The sequence below is a fragment of the Pristiophorus japonicus genome, chromosome 4 (genome assembly GCF_044704955.1).
Source record: "Pristiophorus japonicus isolate sPriJap1 chromosome 4, sPriJap1.hap1, whole genome shotgun sequence".
Lineage (NCBI taxonomy): Eukaryota > Metazoa > Chordata > Chondrichthyes > Pristiophoridae > Pristiophorus > Pristiophorus japonicus.
This window is the reverse complement of record NC_091980.1, coordinates 42,038,081-42,057,258: the sequence shown is the minus strand read 5'-3', so window position 1 is coordinate 42,057,258 and position 19,178 is coordinate 42,038,081. Positions and strand designations below refer to the sequence as shown.

The 19,178-nt window shown below is 43.7% G+C and overlaps 1 protein-coding gene across 1 annotated transcript in view; it reads left to right on the top strand.

The window, feature by feature from the left end:
* Positions 1–17,830, top strand: part of LOC139262884 (cyclin-I-like) — a 41,265-nt gene extending 23,435 nt beyond the window's left edge. The window contains exons 3-5 of the mRNA XM_070878124.1: positions 10,311–10,451; positions 12,180–12,410; positions 13,508–17,830. Coding sequence (XP_070734225.1) covers positions 10,311–10,451; positions 12,180–12,410; positions 13,508–13,915 — 780 coding nt within the window. The 3' untranslated portion in view covers positions 13,916–17,830. The remainder of the gene's footprint in view (positions 1–10,310; positions 10,452–12,179; positions 12,411–13,507) is intronic.
* Positions 17,831–19,178: the final 1,348 nt, after the last annotated feature.

Here is a 19,178-nt window from a genome sequence, read left to right as displayed (position 1 = left end):
TTGTTTTTCAGTTCGATCCATATGGCCTCGTTTGATGATCCCTCTTACGTATCTCATCCCTCCTGACAGCTGTAATAGTTTCTTTAATCAATACCGTGCCCCCCTCCCTTGCCCCCCCCCCTTTTTACCCTCCTCCCTATCCTGTCTGAAAATGCTGTAACCAGGAATGTTGAGCTGCCATACCTGCCCCTCTTTTAGCTATGTCTCTGTAATAGCTATAATATTGTACTCCCAAGTGTCTACCTGTACTCTCAGCTCAGTGCAGCCATGATAAGCCAGTGATGGAGGGATTTGGATGTCTCAGGTGATGAGGCTGCCAGTTAAGCTCACTGCTTTGTTCTGGATGGTACTGAGCTTCGAGACTTGTTTCAGCTGCAACCATCCTGGCAAGTGGAGTGTATTTCATCGTACTCCTGACTTGTAGGTGGTGGAGAGGCTTTGGGGAGTCAGGAGGTGAGGTACTCGCTGCAGAATAACCAACCTCTGACCTGCTCTAGTAACCAGTTGAGTTTTTTGTCAATGGTGATGCCTAAGATGTTGACTGTGTGGGATTTGGCAATGGTTATGTCACTGAATGCAAAGGGGTGGTGATTAGGCTCTTATAATAAACAATGATGGACAGGTAACGACCATCTGACCATCAAGCCTGTCCCACACAATTGCAATACCTTGTGTATCACAACATATACACCACACCCCACCCAAAACCATGAGATGATCTGGGAGAGGCAAAAAAAGATTAAAAACCCAGGCCAATTTGGGGGAAAGAAATCTGGAAAATTCCTCTCCTACTCCTCTAAGTAATCGAAACTAGTCCAGATCATCATTTTGGCCTTGAATTCCCTGCAGTCCCTACCTTCTGTAAGAGGTGAGCTCCGCCGATGCCAGAAACAAATCCAGCTTTTGATTGAAGCAATTCTGCGAGTCTGCATCCACCACGTGAAATGGCAGCTTGTTCCAGAGGTCTCTTTTTCTCTGGAAAAAGAACCACCTTCTGACATCTAACCTGGATCTAGCCCTATACAACTTAAATTTGTGCCCACTGGTCCTGCCTAACCTATTTAATTGAAATGAACTGTCAGCTGGAACACTATCTATTCCCTTCATTATCTTTTAAACCTCAATCAGACCCCCCCCAAAGGCAAAGAGTTGGGACTCCATATCTATCTTGATAACTAAGATGCTTTAGACTTTGAATTAGTCGAGTGGCCCTCTTCTACACCCTTTCCAGAGCCTCAATATCACCCACCATGTGAGACGACCAAAACTGAACACAGTATTCCAAGTGCAGCCTGACTAAGGTCTTGTACAAGGACAAAACAGCACGCCTCCTCATATACTCAATTGTCCTATGGATACACCCCAACACCCTATTTGCTCTAGCTATCGCTGCACGGCATTGCTCATGTATCTTTAAGGGTGTATGAACTAGAATGTCCAAATTTCTTTCTATCTTCACCATCTTTAACACCTTTCCCTGGAGAGTGTATGAATATTGAGCATTTGCCCTGGCTACATGCATAACACTGCGCTTATCGAAGTTATACTTCATTTTCCAGTCTCGAGCCCAATCTCGAACACATCAAGATCTGACTGAAGCAGACAAGCATCTTCTACAGTTCTAACACACGCACAGTTCTTGGTATCATCTGGAAATTTGCAAAGTGTGCCCCCAACTTCAAAATCTAGATCATTAATACAAATACTAAAAAGCAACAGTCCCAACACTGATCCCTGTGGGACACCACTAGTGACCGGTCTTCAAACAGATCCAAATCCATCTATAACTACTGTTTGCCTGCATTCTCTGCCAGTCCGTTCTGAATCCAACTCAATATATTTCCACTAATACCAGAGCCTCTGATCTTGCAGAGAAGCCTCTTATTTTGTCAAAAGCTTTTTGGAAATTTAAGTAGACGATGTCTGCTAGGCTTCCCTCATCCACCAACTTTGTAACTTTTTCAAAAAATACAATTAGATGTGAGATATGACCTCTTTTTTTTAAATGAAGCCATGTTGGGTGTCCCTAATATGTCCCTCCCTATCCAAGTATTCATATATTGCATGCCTTACGATTCCTTCAAGTATCTTACCTATTACTAATATTAAACAGAGTTCTGACGAAGGGTCGCTGACCCGAAACATTGACTTTGTTTTTCTCGCCACAGATGCTGCCCGACCCGCTGAGATTTCCAGCATTCTCTGTTTTTGTTTTGAATTCCAGCATCTGCAGTATTTATTACATAAGAACATAAGAATTAGGAACAGGAGTAGGCCATCTAGTTCCTCGAGCCTGCTCTGCCATTCAAAAAGATCATGGCTGATCTGGCCGTGGACTCAGCTCCACTTACCTGCCCGCTCCCCATAACCCTTAATTCCCTTATTGGTTAAAAATCTATCTATCTGTGATTTGAATACATTCAATGAGCTAGCCTCAGCTGTTTCCTTGGGCAGAGAATTCCACAGATTCACAAACCTCTGGGAGAAGAAATTCCTTCTCAACTCGGTTTTAAATTGGCTCCCCGTATTTTGAGGCTGTGCCCCCTAGTTCTAGTCTCCCTGACCAGTGGAAACAACCTCTCTGCCTCTATCCCTTTCATTATTTTAAATGTTTCTACAAGATCACCCCTCATCCTTCTTAACTCCAACGAGTAAAGACCCAGTCTACTCAATCTATCATCATAAGGTAACCCCCTCATCTCTGGAATCAGCCTAGTGAATCATCTCTGCACCCCCCCCCCAAGGCTAGAATATCCTTCCTTAAGTAAGGTGACCAAAACTGCACGCAGTACTCCAGGTGCGGCCTCACTAATACCCTGTACAGTTGCAGCAGGACCTCCCTGCTTTTGTATTCCATCCCTCTTGCAATGAAGGCCAACATTCCATTCGCCTTCCTGATTACCTGCTGCACCTGCAAACTAACTTTTTGGGATTCATGCACAAGGACCTCACAACTTGAGCCGCCTCGGGGAAATCCCCTCCGTGCCTTTCAGTTCCGCGCGGAGGGGTTTCCTGTACGGGCTGCTCCTGCACACCCTCAACTTTGCCATCCTCGCCGGCCGTCCGGACACGCCATGGCGTACCATCTTGCCGTCCGGAGGAGGCGGGGGTCCCCGATGGAGGGCACTCTACGCAGGGGTCCTCCCACTATTCATCGGGGACTTGGCCTGGAGGGTGGTGCACGGAGCAGTGCCGTGCAACAAATTTTTAAGCCGGTTCACGGACTCCCAGGCCGCCTGCAATTTCTGCGGTCTGGAGGAGTCTGTGTTCCATGTTTTTATTGAATGCACAAGGTTGCAGCCCCTGTTCCACTATTTGAAGGGGCTGCTCCTGAAATTCTGGCTGCACTTCAGTCCCACTCTCCTGATCTTTGGGCACCCTGTGCGGAGGGGAGCGGGTAGGTCCGAGGGCCTCCTCGTAGGACTGCTCCTGGGCACGGCCAAGGGTGCCATCAGCCGGTCCAGGCAGCGGGCGGTCGAGGGGGTCGTTCAACCTGACTGCCTGCCTCTCTTCCGCTCTTACATCCGGTCCAGGGTGTCCTTGGAGATGGAGCACGCGGTGTCCACCGGTACGCTCGCGGCCTTCCGCGAGAGGTGGGCACCGGAGGGACTGGAGTGCATCATCACGCCCGGCAACCAAATTTTAATTTGATTTTACGTTTTAAAGTTTAATTTGTTTTAATTGCCGGTGCTTTTAGTGTCCCCCTCTCCTTTTATAGGGGGCACTGGAAAAAGGAAAAATTTGATTTTAGTGCCCAAAAAAAACCCACAAAAAAACCCAAAAAAACCCCCAAAAAAGGGCCTTGTAAATGTCTTGTGTGTGTCATCCAGGTCGGGTGGCACGGATACATGTTTTATGTTTTGCAGGTTAACTCAAAAGAGTTTCATGCACAAGGAAGATACCTTTATGTCGAGCCCCCTCCTAGGTGGTGCGCTCTGGCGACGTATTTCTTCCGCCAGCAGCGCGACCTCAACTACGACACGCAGCTCCTGTTTGTGAACTTGGGGGGTATCAGGACCACCCTCCGGGAGCTGCCTGTCTTTTACAGGGACCTCATCAGGGTCTGGAACAAAGTCTCCACCAAGCGCAGCTCTCCGCCGGCTGGAGTGGCGGCTGTCCTGCAGGAGCCGCTGCTCGGGAATCCGTACCTCCACGACCGAGGTTTTATGTGGCGGTCGGAAGAGAGGGCTGTGGCTGGTGAGGTGACCAGGGTCAGGGACCTGCTCGATGGCGGAGGAGCGGGCTGGATGGCGCCAGGCATGCTGGCGCGGCGCCTAAATTCAGCCGACGTCCGCCGCGCGGCTGAAGCCATCGAGTCGCTAAAAACAGCTTTGGGCCCTGACTCTGTTAGATGCATCGAGGAGGCTCAAGCACGTGGGGAGATCCCGTCCGAACTGACCCCCGTCCGGACGGAATTCCTCATCGGCGCCAAACCCCAGAACCTCCCTCGGGGGCCGGCGCCTCACAACTTGAGCCGCCTCGGGGAAATCCCCTCCGTGCCTTTCAGTTCCACGCGGAGGGGTTTCCTGTACGGGCTGCTCCTGCACACTCTCAACTTTGCCATCCTCGCCTGCCGTCCGGACACGCCATGGCGTACCATCTTGCCGTCCGGAGGAGGCGGGGGTCCCCGATGGAGGGCACTCTACGCAGGGGTCCTCCCACTATTCGTCGGGGACTTGGCCTGGAGGGTGGTGCACGGAGCAGTGCCGTGCAATAAATTTTTAAGCCGGTTCACGGACTCCCAGGCCGCCTGCAATTTCTGCGGTCTGGAAGAGTCCGTGTTCCATGTTTTTATTGAGTGCACGAGGTTGCAGCCCCTGTTCCATTATTTGAAGGGGCTGCTCCTGAAATTCTGGCTGCACTTCAGTCCCACTCTCCTGATCTTTGGGCACCCTGTGCGGAGGGGAGCGGGTAGGTCCGAGGGCCTCCTCGTAGGACTGCTCCTGGGCACGGCCAAGGGTGCCATCAGCCGGTCCAGGCAGCGGGCGGTCGAGGGGGTCGTTCAACCTGACTGCCTGCCTCTCTTCCGCTCTTACATCCGGTCCAGGGTGTCCTTGGAGATGGAGCACGCGGTGTCCACCGGTACGCTCGCGGCCTTCCGCGAGAGGTGGGCACCGGAGGGACTGGAGTGCATCATCACGCCCGGCAACCAAATTTTAATTTGATTTTACGTTTTAAAGTTTAATTTGTTTTAATTGCCGGTGCTTTTAGTGTCCCCCTCCCCTTTTATAGGGGGCAATGGAAAAAGGAAAAAAAATTGATTTTAGTGCCCCAAAAAAAAAAAGAAAAAAAAAGAAAGAAAAAAAAAAAAAGAAACAAAGGGCCTTGTAAATGTCTGGTGTGTCATCCAGGTCGGGTGGCACGGATAAATGTTTTATGTTTTGCAGGTAGACTCTAAAAGAGTTTCATGCACGAGGACCCCCAGGTCCCTCTGCACCGCAGCATGTTGTAATTTCTCCCCATTCAAATAATATTCCCTTTTACTGCTTTTTTTTCCAAGGTGGATGACCTCACATTTTCCGACATTGTATTCCATCTGCCAAACCTTAGCCCATTCACTTAACCTATCTAAATCTCTTTGCAGCCTCTCTGTGTCCTCTACACAACCCGCTTTCCCACTAATCTTTGTGTCATCTGCAAATTTTGTTACACTACACTCTGTCCCCTCTTCCAGGTCATCTATGTATATTGTAAACAGTTGTGGTCCCAGCACCAATCCCTGTGGCACACCACTAACCACCGATTTCCAACCCGAAAAGGACCCATTTATCCCGACTCTCTGCTTTCTGTTAGCCAGCCAATTCTCGATCCATTCTAATACATTTCCTCTGACTCCGTGTACCTTTATCTTCTGCAGTAACCTTTTGTGTGGCACCTTATCGAATGCCTTTTGGAAATCTAAATACACCACATCCATCCATACACCTCTATCCACCATGCTCGTTATATCCTCAAAGAATTCCATTAAATTAGTAAAAACATGATTTCCCCTTCATGAATCCATGTTGCGTCTGCTTGATTGCACTATTCCTATCTAGATTCCTGCTATTTCTTCCTTAATGACAGCTTCAAACATTTTCCCCACTACAGATGTTAAACTAACCGGCCTATAGTTACCTGCCTTTTGTCTGCCCCCTTCTTTAAACAGAGGCATTATGTTAGCTGCTTTCCAATCCGCTGGTACCTCCCCAGAGTCCAGAGAATTTTGGTAGATTATAACGAATGCATCTGCTTTTACTTCTGCCATCTCTTTTAATACCCTGGGATGCATTTCATCAGGACCAGCGGACTTGTCTACCTTGAGCCCCATTAGCCTGTCCAGCACTACCCCCCCTAGTGATAGTGATTATCTCAAGGTCCTCCCTTCCCACATTCCCGTGACCAGCAATTTTTGGCATGATTTTTGTGTCTTCCACTGTGAAGACCGAAGCAAAATAATTGTTTAAGGTCTCAGCCATTTCCACATTTCCACATTTCCCATTATTAAATCCCCCTTCTCATCTTCTAAGGGACAAACATTTACTTTAGCCACTCTCTTCCGTTTTATATATCGATAAAAGCTTTTACTATCTGTTTTTATGTTTTGCGCAAGTTTACCTTCGTAATCTATCTTTCCTTTCTTTATTGCTTTCAATATTCACTCAGAGAGTTGTTAACCTGTGGAATTTCCTACCGCAGAGAGTTGTTGATGCCAGTTCATTGGATATATTCAAGAGGGAGTTAGATATGACCCTTACGGCTAAGGGGATCAAGGGGTATGGAGAGAAAGCAGGAACGGGGTACTGAGGGAATGATCAGCCATGATCTTATTGAATGGTGGTGCAGGCTCGAAGGGCCGGATGGCCTACTCCTGCACCTATTTTCTATGTTTCTATGCTTTCTTAGTATTCTTTGCTGTCGTTTAAAAAGTTCCCAATCTTCTAGTTTCCCACTAACCTTGGCCACCTTATACGCATTGGTTTTTAATTTGATACTCTCCTTTATTTCCCTGGTTATCCACGGCTGGTTATCCCTTCTCTTACCGCCCTTCTTTTTCACTGGAATATATTTTTGTTGGGCACTATGAAAGAGCTCCTTAAAAGTCCTCCACTGTTCCTCAATTGTGCCACCATTTAGTCTGTGTTCCCAGTCTACTTTAGCCAACTCTGCCCTCATCCCACTGTAGTCCCCTTTGTTTAAGCATAGTACGCTCGTTTGAGGCACTACTTCCTCATCCTCAATCTGTATTACAAATTGAACCATACTGTGATCACTCATTCCGAGAGGATCTTTTACTCGGAGATCATTTATTTTTCCTGTCTCATTACACAGGACCAGATCTAAGATAGCTTGCTCCCTTGTAGGTTCTGTAACATACTGTTCTAAGAAACAATCCTGTATGGATTCTATGAATTTCTCCTCCAGGCTACCCCGTGCGATTTGATTTGACCAATCGATATGTAGGTTAAAATCCCCCATGATTACTGCCGTTCCTTTTTCACATGCCTCCATTATTCCCTTGATTATTGTCCGCCCCACCATGAAGTTATTATTTGGGGGCCTATAAACTACGCCCACCAGTGACTTTTTCCCCCCTTACTATCTCTAATCTCCACATTTAGAGATTCAACATTTTGTTCATTAGTGTCAATATCATCTCTCACAACAGCCCTGATATTATCCTTTATTAACAGAGCTACCCCACCTCCTTTCCCTTCTTGTCTATCCTACCGAATTGTCAGATACCCCTGTATGTTTAATTCCCAGTCTTGGCCACCCTGCAACCATGATTCTGTAATGGTCACCAAATCATACCCATTTATAATGATTTGTGCCGTCAACTCATTTACTTTATTTCGAATGCCGTGCACGTTTAGATAGAGTGTTTGTTTTAATACTAGTTTTTAAACCATGATTTTTAGTTTTGACCCTTCCTGCAGCCCCTTTATATTCATACATAGTATCCCTTCCTATCAGCTTGTGGTTTACACTTACCCCAGTGCTACTCTGCTCTGTTGCCTCCTGCCTTTTGCATTCTTTCTTGGGGACCTGTTCATCTGAGCTCTCACCCACTCTAACTAGCTCAGAGCCCTTTCCTGGGTTCCAAATACTCCTCGCATTGAGGCACCGAGTTTTCAGGCTTTGACCCTTTAGAATTTTGCTGTACAGTGGCCCTTTTTGTTTTTTGCCTTGGGTTTCTCTGCCCTCCACTTTTACTCATCTCCTTTCTGTCTTTTGCTTCTGTCTCCCTGCATTGGTTCCCATCCCCTTGCCATATTAGTTTAACTCCTCCCCAACAGCACTAGCAAACACTCCCCCTAGGACATTGTTTCCGGTCCTGCCCAGGTGCAGACCATCCGGTTTGTACTGGTCCCACCTCCCCCAGAACTGGTTCCAATGCCTCAGGAATTTGAATCCCTCCCTGCTGCACCACTGCTCAAGCCACGTATTCATCCGAGCTATCCTGCGATTCCTACTCTGACTAGCAAGTAGGATCTCAAAAGTAGTAATCTCGGGATTGCTACCAGTGCACTGGTAGCAATCCCGAGATTACTACTTTTGAGATTCTAATTTTTAATTTAGCTCCTAGCTCCTTAAATTCATCTCGTAGGACCTCATCCCATTTTTTTTACTTATATCGTTGGTACCTATATGCACCACAACAACTGGCTGTTCACCCTCCCTTTTCAGAATGTCCTGCACCGCTCAGAGACATCCTTGACCCTTGCACCAGGGAGGCAACATACCATTCTGGAGTCTCGGTTGCGGCCACAGAAACGCCTATCTATTCCCCTTACAATTGAATCCCCTATCACTATTGCTCTCCCACTCTTTTTCCTGCCCTCCTGTGCAGCAGAGCCAGCCATGGTGCCATGAACTTGGCTGCTGCTGCCCTCCCCTGACGAGTCATCCCCCTCAACAGTACCCAAAGCGGTGTATCTGTTTTGCAGGGGGATGACCGCAGGGGACCCCTGCACTACCTTCCTTGCACTGCTCTTCCTGTTGGTCTTCCATTCCCTATCTGGCTGTGTACCCTTTACCTGCGGTAAGACTAACTCGCTAAACGTGCTATTCATGTCATTCTCAGCAACGTGGATGCTCCAGAATAAATCCACCCGCAGCTCCAATTCTGCAACGCGGACAGTCAGGAGCTGGAGGCAGATACACTTCCCGCACACAGTCATCAGGGACACCGGAGGCGTCCCTGATTTCCCACATAGTACAGGAGGAGCATAACACGTGTCCAAGCTCTCCTGCCATGACTTGACCCCTAGATTAACTTAATTTGGCAACAATGCTAAATGTTACTTACTGATATAGAAAAGAAAAAGAAAAACTACTTACCAATCACCAGCCAATCACTTACCCCCTTGGCTGTGACATCACCTTTTGGTTTCTTTTTAATTTTTTGCCTTCTGTCCCCTGCCTCTCGCCAACCCCGGACTCGCGCTGCTCCGAGCTCCCGCCTCCTCGACCGCCCGCCCGGTACAGACCAATCAGGGAATGCTCTTATACTGATGGGCCTATAGTTACCCGGGTCTGTCTTCCCACTTTTTTAAAATGGGAACTACATTAGCCTCCTTCCAATCTGTAGGAACCATTCCAGAGTACATTGAGCTATTAAAAATACAGGCCAGGGGCCTGCACAGCACATGTCCCATCTCCCAGAAGACCCGTGGGTGGATGTCATCTGGCCCGGTTGCTCTAACTATTTTCAAGTTCTTAATTCTTTCTAAAACAATATGTTTATCTGTGTCCATGTTACTAACAAAACTAGTATTCTAATATTCGAGCATCATCTTCAAGGGTGAAGACTGATGCAAAGTACTCATTTAATATTTCCGCCATACTTATTGGAGATGGTCATTGCCTAGCAATGGTGTTACTTGCTACTTATCAACCTGAGCCTGGATGTTGTTCAGATTTTGCTGCATGCGGGCATGGATTGCTTCATTATCTGGAGGAGTTGCAAATGGAGCTCAGCACTGTGCAATCATCAGTGAACAGCCACACTTCTGACCTTGTGATGGAGAGCAATTTAAAATGAAATAAGTATCACAAGACATTAATTTTCCCATAAGTGTTTTTATACTCGTATGCTAAATAGGCCAAGTGATAACCGAGGAAGTTGCTACTCTAACACACACTGCCACCCTGAGCCTTTTTTTCATTCAAAGCCATGTTTTCCCTTCCTTTAGACAAGAACATTGCATCAAAAGCAAGAATCACACTACCACTCCATTTTTAAAATGATTTACTGAACTTAAGAAAATTTACAAAAACGACATTCTGTGCAGAAACGGCACAATGATTTCTTCATTATTTCATAGGTCACGCTTCTGGTAAAGGACCTTACAGCAAAGAGTGCCAGTGGCTGTTCTTCTAGTGAGGTACTGAGGATGGAGAAAATCATACTGGATAAGCTGCAGTGGGACCTTTACACTGCCACACCAGCGGACTTCGTGAACATAGTAAGCATTCAGCAGTCAGTGTTTCAGATTGTGAAGCAACGTGTTCAAACTGAGAGAGGCTCAGATTGATTGACTAGCGTCAGCTTTTTAACCACACTTTGTTTCTTGCGTTAATGACACACATACCTGCGAAGCAGAAGCGCTATCTACGTGAATACTGGTTTCTAACAGGACATTAGCAACAGGAATGGTTACAATTCACCGTCAGCAAGAGAGAGTCGGAGATAGTTTTCGAAGCTGCAGTTCATGCTGCCGTTTTAAACTCTGAAGAGGCACTGTGGAGGGAGGCAGGGCATAACTGCTTCTGCACATGCACTGGCAGATGTCATACAGTGATAACAGACCCCCAAAAGAAAGTCAAGTTGTAAACAAATCAAAAATTGGAATATCTTCTACTTTGCTTGCGACCTCAAGCCAATTTTACCCATTTCAGCTCTAACATGTTTAGGACACCTAGATCAGGTCATTTCCAATGATTAGACAGGTATCTTATTAGGGTGGAACCTCCATTATCCACATTCCTATTGGTGCAGAAATTGCGGTCAGTGGCTTCCCGCGGGGCGGATGCCTCCGACCTGAAAAAAATCTACAAACTTACCTGGTGGTGCGGGTGGCTGGGAGACTTGCGGTCCTGGGCCTCTGTACGAAGACCTGTGTAGAGGCCCACGTATTCCAGAGACGCAGGTGTCATGTGGGCTAGCCGAATCAAAGTAGGGATATTCCCATTCATACATGGTGAGTTCCATATGTACGGGATCACCATAAATATGAATTTGTATTTTTGGGGGTATTCCCAAACACTTAATTTAAAAAAAAAATCACATTTCAAATTAATCAAAATGAAATTTAATTATTTAAAACAAATTTTATTTTTTGAAAAATAAATGTACTTATTTTAGTCAAAAATAAACTTGCCTTATTTCACAGGTTTTTAAAATGTTTAAATTATTGAAAAAATGTATTTCTCTGCCCTTTAAAAATCTTACTCTGATAAAAGCAGGCTTTCCTCCTGCTTTTATCAGTCGTAAGAATTTCACGGGCATTTGCTGGGCAGAAGTTGGGCTAACTCTCCGCCTGCGGAAGCCATTTTTTTCCGGAAGCGTGCAATCTGTCAAGAGGATTCTTGACGGATCGCAAAATCCTGGATTAGACACATTCCTAAACCCGGAACATGTGGGCGCCTGTAGGGGCTGCAAACTCTGCCCCATTGTCTGCGATAACTTATGTGCCAGAATTTTAAAGGACAATACCTTGCGAGAGACACCAGCTCATTGCACAGCTAATTTCATTACTCGTATTTCATCCCATATTCCTAGTGAGAAAAACTCTATTCTTAGCGAGTAAACTACATAAGTTTATTTTGCTTCTCTTAACGTACTTGTCTTCATTCCCGTGCCGAGATTATTGCTGTTCCATACATACAGAAATTTGAGGAATGTTAATTATCCATCAACTCCCATTATCCATTCGGGCATTCCCTTCTCACGGTGGATATTGGAGGTTCCAGCGTATCTTTAGTGGGGGATTCGGATTCCCAGATCTCAACAGTTTTCTGTCTCAACTGTTTTCTTTGACCGGTGCAGCTGTTTTGTTCAGGCCCTGTAGACATATAGCAGGGAAATCTGGGAGCAAGCTGGTTAGATTTGTATTGCAAATGCCAGGGGAAGATGATGATTCAGGCTGATTTTTGCATCCAATGGCTAACCTAAACATATTTCCATTGTCCAGTTCCACGCCATGGTGATGTCCAGCCGGCCTCATCTCCTTGACCAATGGCCTCAGATGAAGCCCTCCCTCCATGCCGCACTCTTGACCAGGCAGCTGCAGCACTGTATGGCCTGCCACCAGTTATTGCAGTTCAGAGGCTCCACGCTCGCCTTAGCAATCATCAGCTTGGAGGTGGAGAGGCTGACTCCGGATTGGTTCGCTGTTACAACTGATCTGCTAAAGAAAGCACAGGTAGGAGCAAGTCTCGACATTAATGGTCAGCACACTTACATTGGCATCTGTTTGGGAGGAGTGCAGGTAAGAAGTGCCTTTCTCCACGATCGCATTAAGCCCTGAACCATTACCCCATTTTAATTTGATCTGTTATGAATGACTTTAATCAAATATTTTATTAGAGCTTCAAATACACAGGATACATTTGAATTCTCAACATAAACATATACACACATATGAACAAAGGAAGGTGAAGGGCTGATTGCTTACTGCTCACCAATGATTAACTCCCCCTTCACATGTTGCTATCACAACACATTGGCAGGTGAGTGCCATGTTCCTCGTGTGTTGATGTCTTACTACCCATGAACAGCTAAGCAAACGCCCTCCTTGGGGCTGATGGCTCTGTATAAACTGACCGATAAACAAACCTCCTGTTTCCCCCAATGGTACCGTTAACTCTGTACACTGACGGGTAAAATGGGGGCTGATAGCTTTGTATTAACATTGACACCTAAGCCCCCTTCCCCAATTCAGAAAATAATAGCCATCTGTCTACACTCTGGTCGGTAAAATCCTTCCTAGCTGAATTGGAGTGATCCAAAGGGATTAACAACCATGTTTTCCCATGGCGGTTTCGAATTCCTTTGTGCTTTTTGAGATGCCACTCATCAAATGTGCAGCTGCAAAAACTCCCAATGCTCGCTCCATCCACATTGATTCTAAGAACATCTTTGGAAAAGGTCAAGTTGAGCCCTACACGTCAGTAGAAACCCAGCCTCCTGTTAGAAAGACCAGCAGGTGCTCCTGGGCTATGTTGGAGATTCAACTATTTGTTGGGGGTAATGTTGCAAGCTCAATTTTTTTTGTATTCGTTTAGTCTAATGATAATTAAAATGTTATTGGTTTTCAAACCCCTTTTTAATAAATGTCGATAAATCTTTTGAACAGGATTGAATAACGAGAGCTGGTGCAATGTAAAATCTATTTGTTCTAAAAGATCCAGGGCATCATAAAGTAGTTGGCTTCAGCTAACAAAGAAACGCTTTGGCACACGAGGTAGTACATCGAAGTATAAATGTCAATTTAAATTTATTATCTTCTATTTCCTTCAGGTTCAAAGCTCGGTCTTTATCTATTGTAAAAGTATTGTGGAACACCAGTTGTTGCCTCCAACCGTGGCCTGGGCCCCCAATACAGTCTACATCTTTGATCCTGCGAGTTCAGGTGTTGTGATGCACCAAAGGGGAAGAATGCTTTACACTCGTTCGGAGGAATGCGATATGCAGTCTGAATCACCCACCAGGGGAGAGTTACAGTCCGGCCAGCCAGCTCCCATCAGCAACAGTGCAGCTCCAGTCAAAGCACCCGAGGCCATGTACAATGGAATGGGATGTCTCCACAGCGACGGACTTACTGCAGTTGGGATCAGTGGCAAGGGCATTGGTTCAGGCACAGCTGTACCACAGCTAGCAGAAAACCATTCTCCTTGTCCCCCACTGCAACCCGTGGAGGATGAGTGAGAATCCAAAGGAGGAGTTAAACAAACCATTTTTTTTTTTTAAAGTCGCATGGAAACCAGATGCTCAAGTTAAACAGAATTCAGATCCTATTTAAATTTGAATCAGTAGTTTCAGGAATTAGTAAATTGAGTACACCCAGTAAGGAAGCTATGCTCAAGAGTATTACACCTCAGAGGACTGTAGTTGGTTTGGAAATTAGGAAAAAAATCCTCATCTTCAGAGTTTTAAGTTCCTCCCTGCATGCTAAGTATCACAATTGTACCCTGACTTTTCATCAAAACTTAGCAAAGTTTGTATTTCTTACCCTGAATAACTTCAACATACAGTGAAGACTATCAGCTGAAAATTACACTTCAAACCTCAGGGCTGGGATACAGACAACCAGTATAACATGCTTCTTTATATGATGTGACCACCATGTTCAAATTTAGAGCGTAGGGCGACAAATTTTTGTCTTTCACAAGTTGTCAACTGGTGACCACTCTGAGCCATCATCACATTTTAGAATATTTTCTCACATTTTTCACTCCTCCCTGTTTGCAAGGATTTTACATGAATTGATGCATGCAAGGTAGAGGTGATATATGGACTTCATTGTTATTGAGCAACATTGGGTCTAATGATTCATGAGCGTGCTATGTGTCTCCCACCATCATAGGCAATGTTTTTCACACTTCACAACTACTGGAAGTGCATGTTCTTTTATATATTGACCAAGGAGTTTCTGCATATTGCACCAGGTTTGAGAATTGTTTTTTTTCCCCTCAAGTTTCCGCTCAAACTCACTTACATATTGTTGAACATAAATTCTGCCATGAACCAGTGCAACTGGGCAACATTTTGGAACATTTTTTTTTAATTACATAAAAAAATTCCTTGATATATTTAAGGTGAAGTTTTATTAATACAGCTGAAAATGGGTTTATCACAAAAAGTAAACATTTTGAATAAGAGTGTCTAGTCCACCACCTGTGAGCAATCCAATTTTAAATAATTGCAATTGATTAAAAGACCTCTACAGAACAATTTACAAGTTACATTGGTATTCAGTAGTCTGTTTCTTAGGAAATTGAAAATAAATGTAAAGCTTTTCAACCAGGTCTATTAGTGTCCTTGCGCCTAAAAATAGAGAAGCTTTTTAAAAGAGCCTCCTCAAAGGCCTGCAAACAGGCAGAATTAGTGGGAACACAGCACGCTGATTAATTCGATCTGGGGATGGGGCCAGTTTTGTGGGTGGGGCCGGCTTCCAGCACAACGTTTTTTAAATTAGCGCAAAAGATCGCAGAAACTCTTTGCACTGAATGTAATTTACGCTTAAAATTCCTCAATTGTTTGCGCTAGTTTGGCTGATTTTGGGGGAATTGTGCTGAAAAAAAACGAGTGCAACCTAGTGGAAACTCCTACCCAAGGTTTTAAAAGAATACAGTGCACTAGCTCCATCTGGTGGCCAGTGTGTGCGGAAAACACTTCACATTTTCAGCATTATGATTTTTAATTGGGAACATTTATTTGGTCACAAGACGACAGGCATGATTTGGCCCTTCTTGGCTCATCCATCCATAAATATCCTAAAGTCCCCCATTAAGGCATCTAATTAGTTCTTAAATGATTGCAGGATGTTCACCTCGACAATCAGGGACTTCATTCCATGTATTGATCACTCTTGTGTGAAGAAATTGACATCGGTCCTAAATTTGGCGTTCTGTAACTTGAACCTATTTATCTTTGTCCTGATCACTCAATTAACTTTGGAAAAATGTGAACTCAGACATTATTTGCCTTCCAAGGCTGAGAAGCCCCAGTTTCTTCCATTTTTCCTCACAACTCAGACCTCTGACACCAACGATCAAGCTCATGGCTCTTCTATGCCTCCAGTGTTTGAATGTCTCCCTTCTGTCTCGGTGGCCAGAACTGGACATGTACTCAAAGTGCAGTCTGACCACAGTACTGTAGAGTTTGATTAGAACTCCCTCTTGTATCCCATTGTGCTAGTTAGACAGTTCAACTTTCAATTGACCAATTAAGGCTCCTAGGTTTCGTTCAACTTCACCCATAGCTATTTCGATATCATTATTGGGGTGTGTGTGCATCACTTTTAAATTCAAATACAATTCCACCTGAAGTGATAGCTCTCTGATGTACCCATCACCTTTGTAAAGGTAATTCACTCTGTAGTGTCATAGGTCAATTGTTTCTGTGCTTCTTAAGATGTTCCCAGAAACACCTGGTATTTACGTTATGCCTTGTGGAATTGTGCGTTTTAAATTTGCCAGATTCAGTGGTAAAATTAACCAAAGAAAAAAAATATTTTTATATAGTGGTTACAAATCAGTGACCCAAGAAGCACAAAATCTAATTCATGTTTAGAACATTCTAGAATTCAGCAAGCACAATGTTCACAGAAGGTTAATAAAAGGAGTTACATGCTGTTATTAAAATGACTAAAATGCTATTTTTGTTGAGCAATGGTCTGGAAAAATCCACGTTAAATTACTTGCAATAGTCCATTTATAAAATCTCCTGACCCTATTCCTTTCAACTATTACCAGCGATGGCATTCTGCAATTATTTCCTCTAATAGCTGAGCATTCACACCTAGTATAGCATGGTAGTAATGCTGATATAAAGTATTATAAATCTTACATCTGCATGTACCTCCAATAACTTTTACCATTATAAATTTGTAGGTCCACATTTATAATGGAAACTGCCTAGGTAACTGGTCACTGAAATTACATCCCCCAAAATCTGAGCGCTCCTTAGCATGTACTGCAGGAGAAACTTTTGCTTCTCAAATTGCTGTATATTTTGCTATTTAGCTATAAATAACCATTAAATATAGATATGGAAAAATATATGGCTTCAAAATAGCAACTGAATTATGTCTGTGTTCCAATTATTCACCTGAAATGTACATTTGGTCTCGACTTGCTGTGCACAATGAGATCAACTTGTACTTTTAACTAAAATTTATTAGAAGCTTAAATGCTCAAATGCTACGAGTAAGTGCTTAAGCAAGTCTTTAGTAAAAGAGCACTAATCTGACAAATTACAGCATTTAGTCATTTTAAATCTTTCAATGTAATTACTGCATATTTACAGAACATTTTTCTAGACTGCAAGGATATTCATTTGCCCAGCGTATAAACGAACATCAGAGAGGCTGAAGCATATCAAGCAGCTAATCTTTTATCATGTGTGTGCGCGCATTGTTCGGTTACTTGATTAGTGATAGTGAAGTGTGTGTGGCAGGAAGTGTGTGCAATACTCAGGATGTGTGTATATGTGTGGAAGAATAATCACTTGCATTTTCTAAAGGCAGCTAATAAAATTTCTACCACAGACAAAGAAATGTTTCAAGTTAATTGTAATGGTTTCTTTTGAAAAGATCATGCCATGGGTCGACTGCTTTTTATAAAAGAGGGTCCTGATGGTGAAACCTCTCTCAAGTAAAAAAAAACAGCAAAAAAATCCTCATTTAGCTGGAATTAAATTGAACACATTTAATTGGAAAATATATCTTTGTGTGGTAGGACCAAAAACATGTTTTTTTTTTAAATCCGCTTAGCATGCTTTAAATACTGTGATTTTTATTGGTGCTATTTAAGCAGAACAAGTATTTTGTACTCTTGGAAAAAAAAATGATTCTGCACTAATTGTACCATTTGGGGTACAGGACCCAGCACTCTGTTAGTCGATATAATATTCTATTTTCTATTCGTATGTATTTTCTAAATTAAGTAAACACTGAGTAGTTGATACTGAGCAAGATACTGGAAGCTCTTGTCCAAGCTCAGCTGCCTCACCATGCGCCTAGTACTGTCCCTGGTGGTGCTCTGCTGTTCAGTTTGGACAACAAGATCTGAGGAGGCTTACGTGAAGCAAGTAAATAAAATGGTGATATTTTGAGAAATATCAGTGTGTCCAGTCTTGTTTGTTTTGTCTTTATGCATTGTGTGTAAATCCATACATCAATCACACATTATCAGTAGTCATACAGTGTGAAAATAAATTCCTTTTTATAGATTGAGACTGTACAGTTCCTACAGAGGATCTGTATCAAACAAGAAATTAGTGATGCATGTGACAAGGGTACAACAGTAATTGTAGGTGATTTTAATCTACATATAGACTGGCCAAACCAAATTAGTAGTAATACTGTGGCAGATGAATTCTTGGAGTGTGGACGAGATGTTTTTTTTTGACCAGTATGTTGATGAGCCTACTAGGGAACAGGTTATCCTAGATTGGGTATTGTGTAATGAGAAGGGGTTCATTAACAATCTTGTTGTGCAAGGTTCTTTAGGGAAGAGTGACCATAACATGACTGAATTCTTTATTAAGATGGAAAGTGAAGTAGTCCAATCTGAAACTAGTGTCCTAAATCTAAAAGAAAACTACGAAAGTATGAGGAATGAATTGGCTATGATAGATTGGGAAGATTCATTAAAAGGCATGACGGTGGATAGGCAACAGCTAACATTTAAGGAACGAATGCATGAATTGCAACAGTTATACATTCCTTTCTGGCATAAAAACACAAAAGGAAAAAACTCCCAACCATGGCTAACAAAAGAAATTAAGGATAGTATTAGATCCAAAGAGGAGTTATACAAAGTTTCCAGAAAAAGTAGCAAGCCTGAGGATTGGGAGCAGTTTAGAATTCAGCAAAAAAGGACCACGAGATTGATTGAGGGGAAAAAGAGAGTATGAACGTAAACTTGCAAGGAACATAAAAACCGACTGCAAAAGTTTTAACAAGTACGTAAAAAGAAAATGATTAGTGAAGACAAATGTAGGTCCTTTACAGACAGAAACGAGAGAATTTGTAATAGGGAACAAGGAACTGGCAGAACAATTAAATAAATACTTCAATTCTGTCTTCACGGAAGAGGACACATAACATCCCAGAAATTCTAGGGAACCAAGGGTCTAGTGAGCAAGAGGAATTAAAGGAAATTATTAGTAAGAAAATAGTGCTGGAGAAACTAATGGGACTGAAGGCCGATAAATCCCCAGGGTCTGATGATCTGCATCCCAGAGTACTAAAGGAGGTAGCCATGGAAATAGTAGATGCATTGGTTGTCATCTTCCAAAATTCTATAGATTGTGGAACAGTTCCTGCAGATTGGAGGGTGGCAAATGTACCCCCACTATTTAAAAAAGGAGGGAGAGAGAAAACAAGGAACTACAGACCAGTTAGCCCAACATTAGTAGGGAAAATGCTAGAGTCTATTATAAAGGATGTGATAACGGCACACTT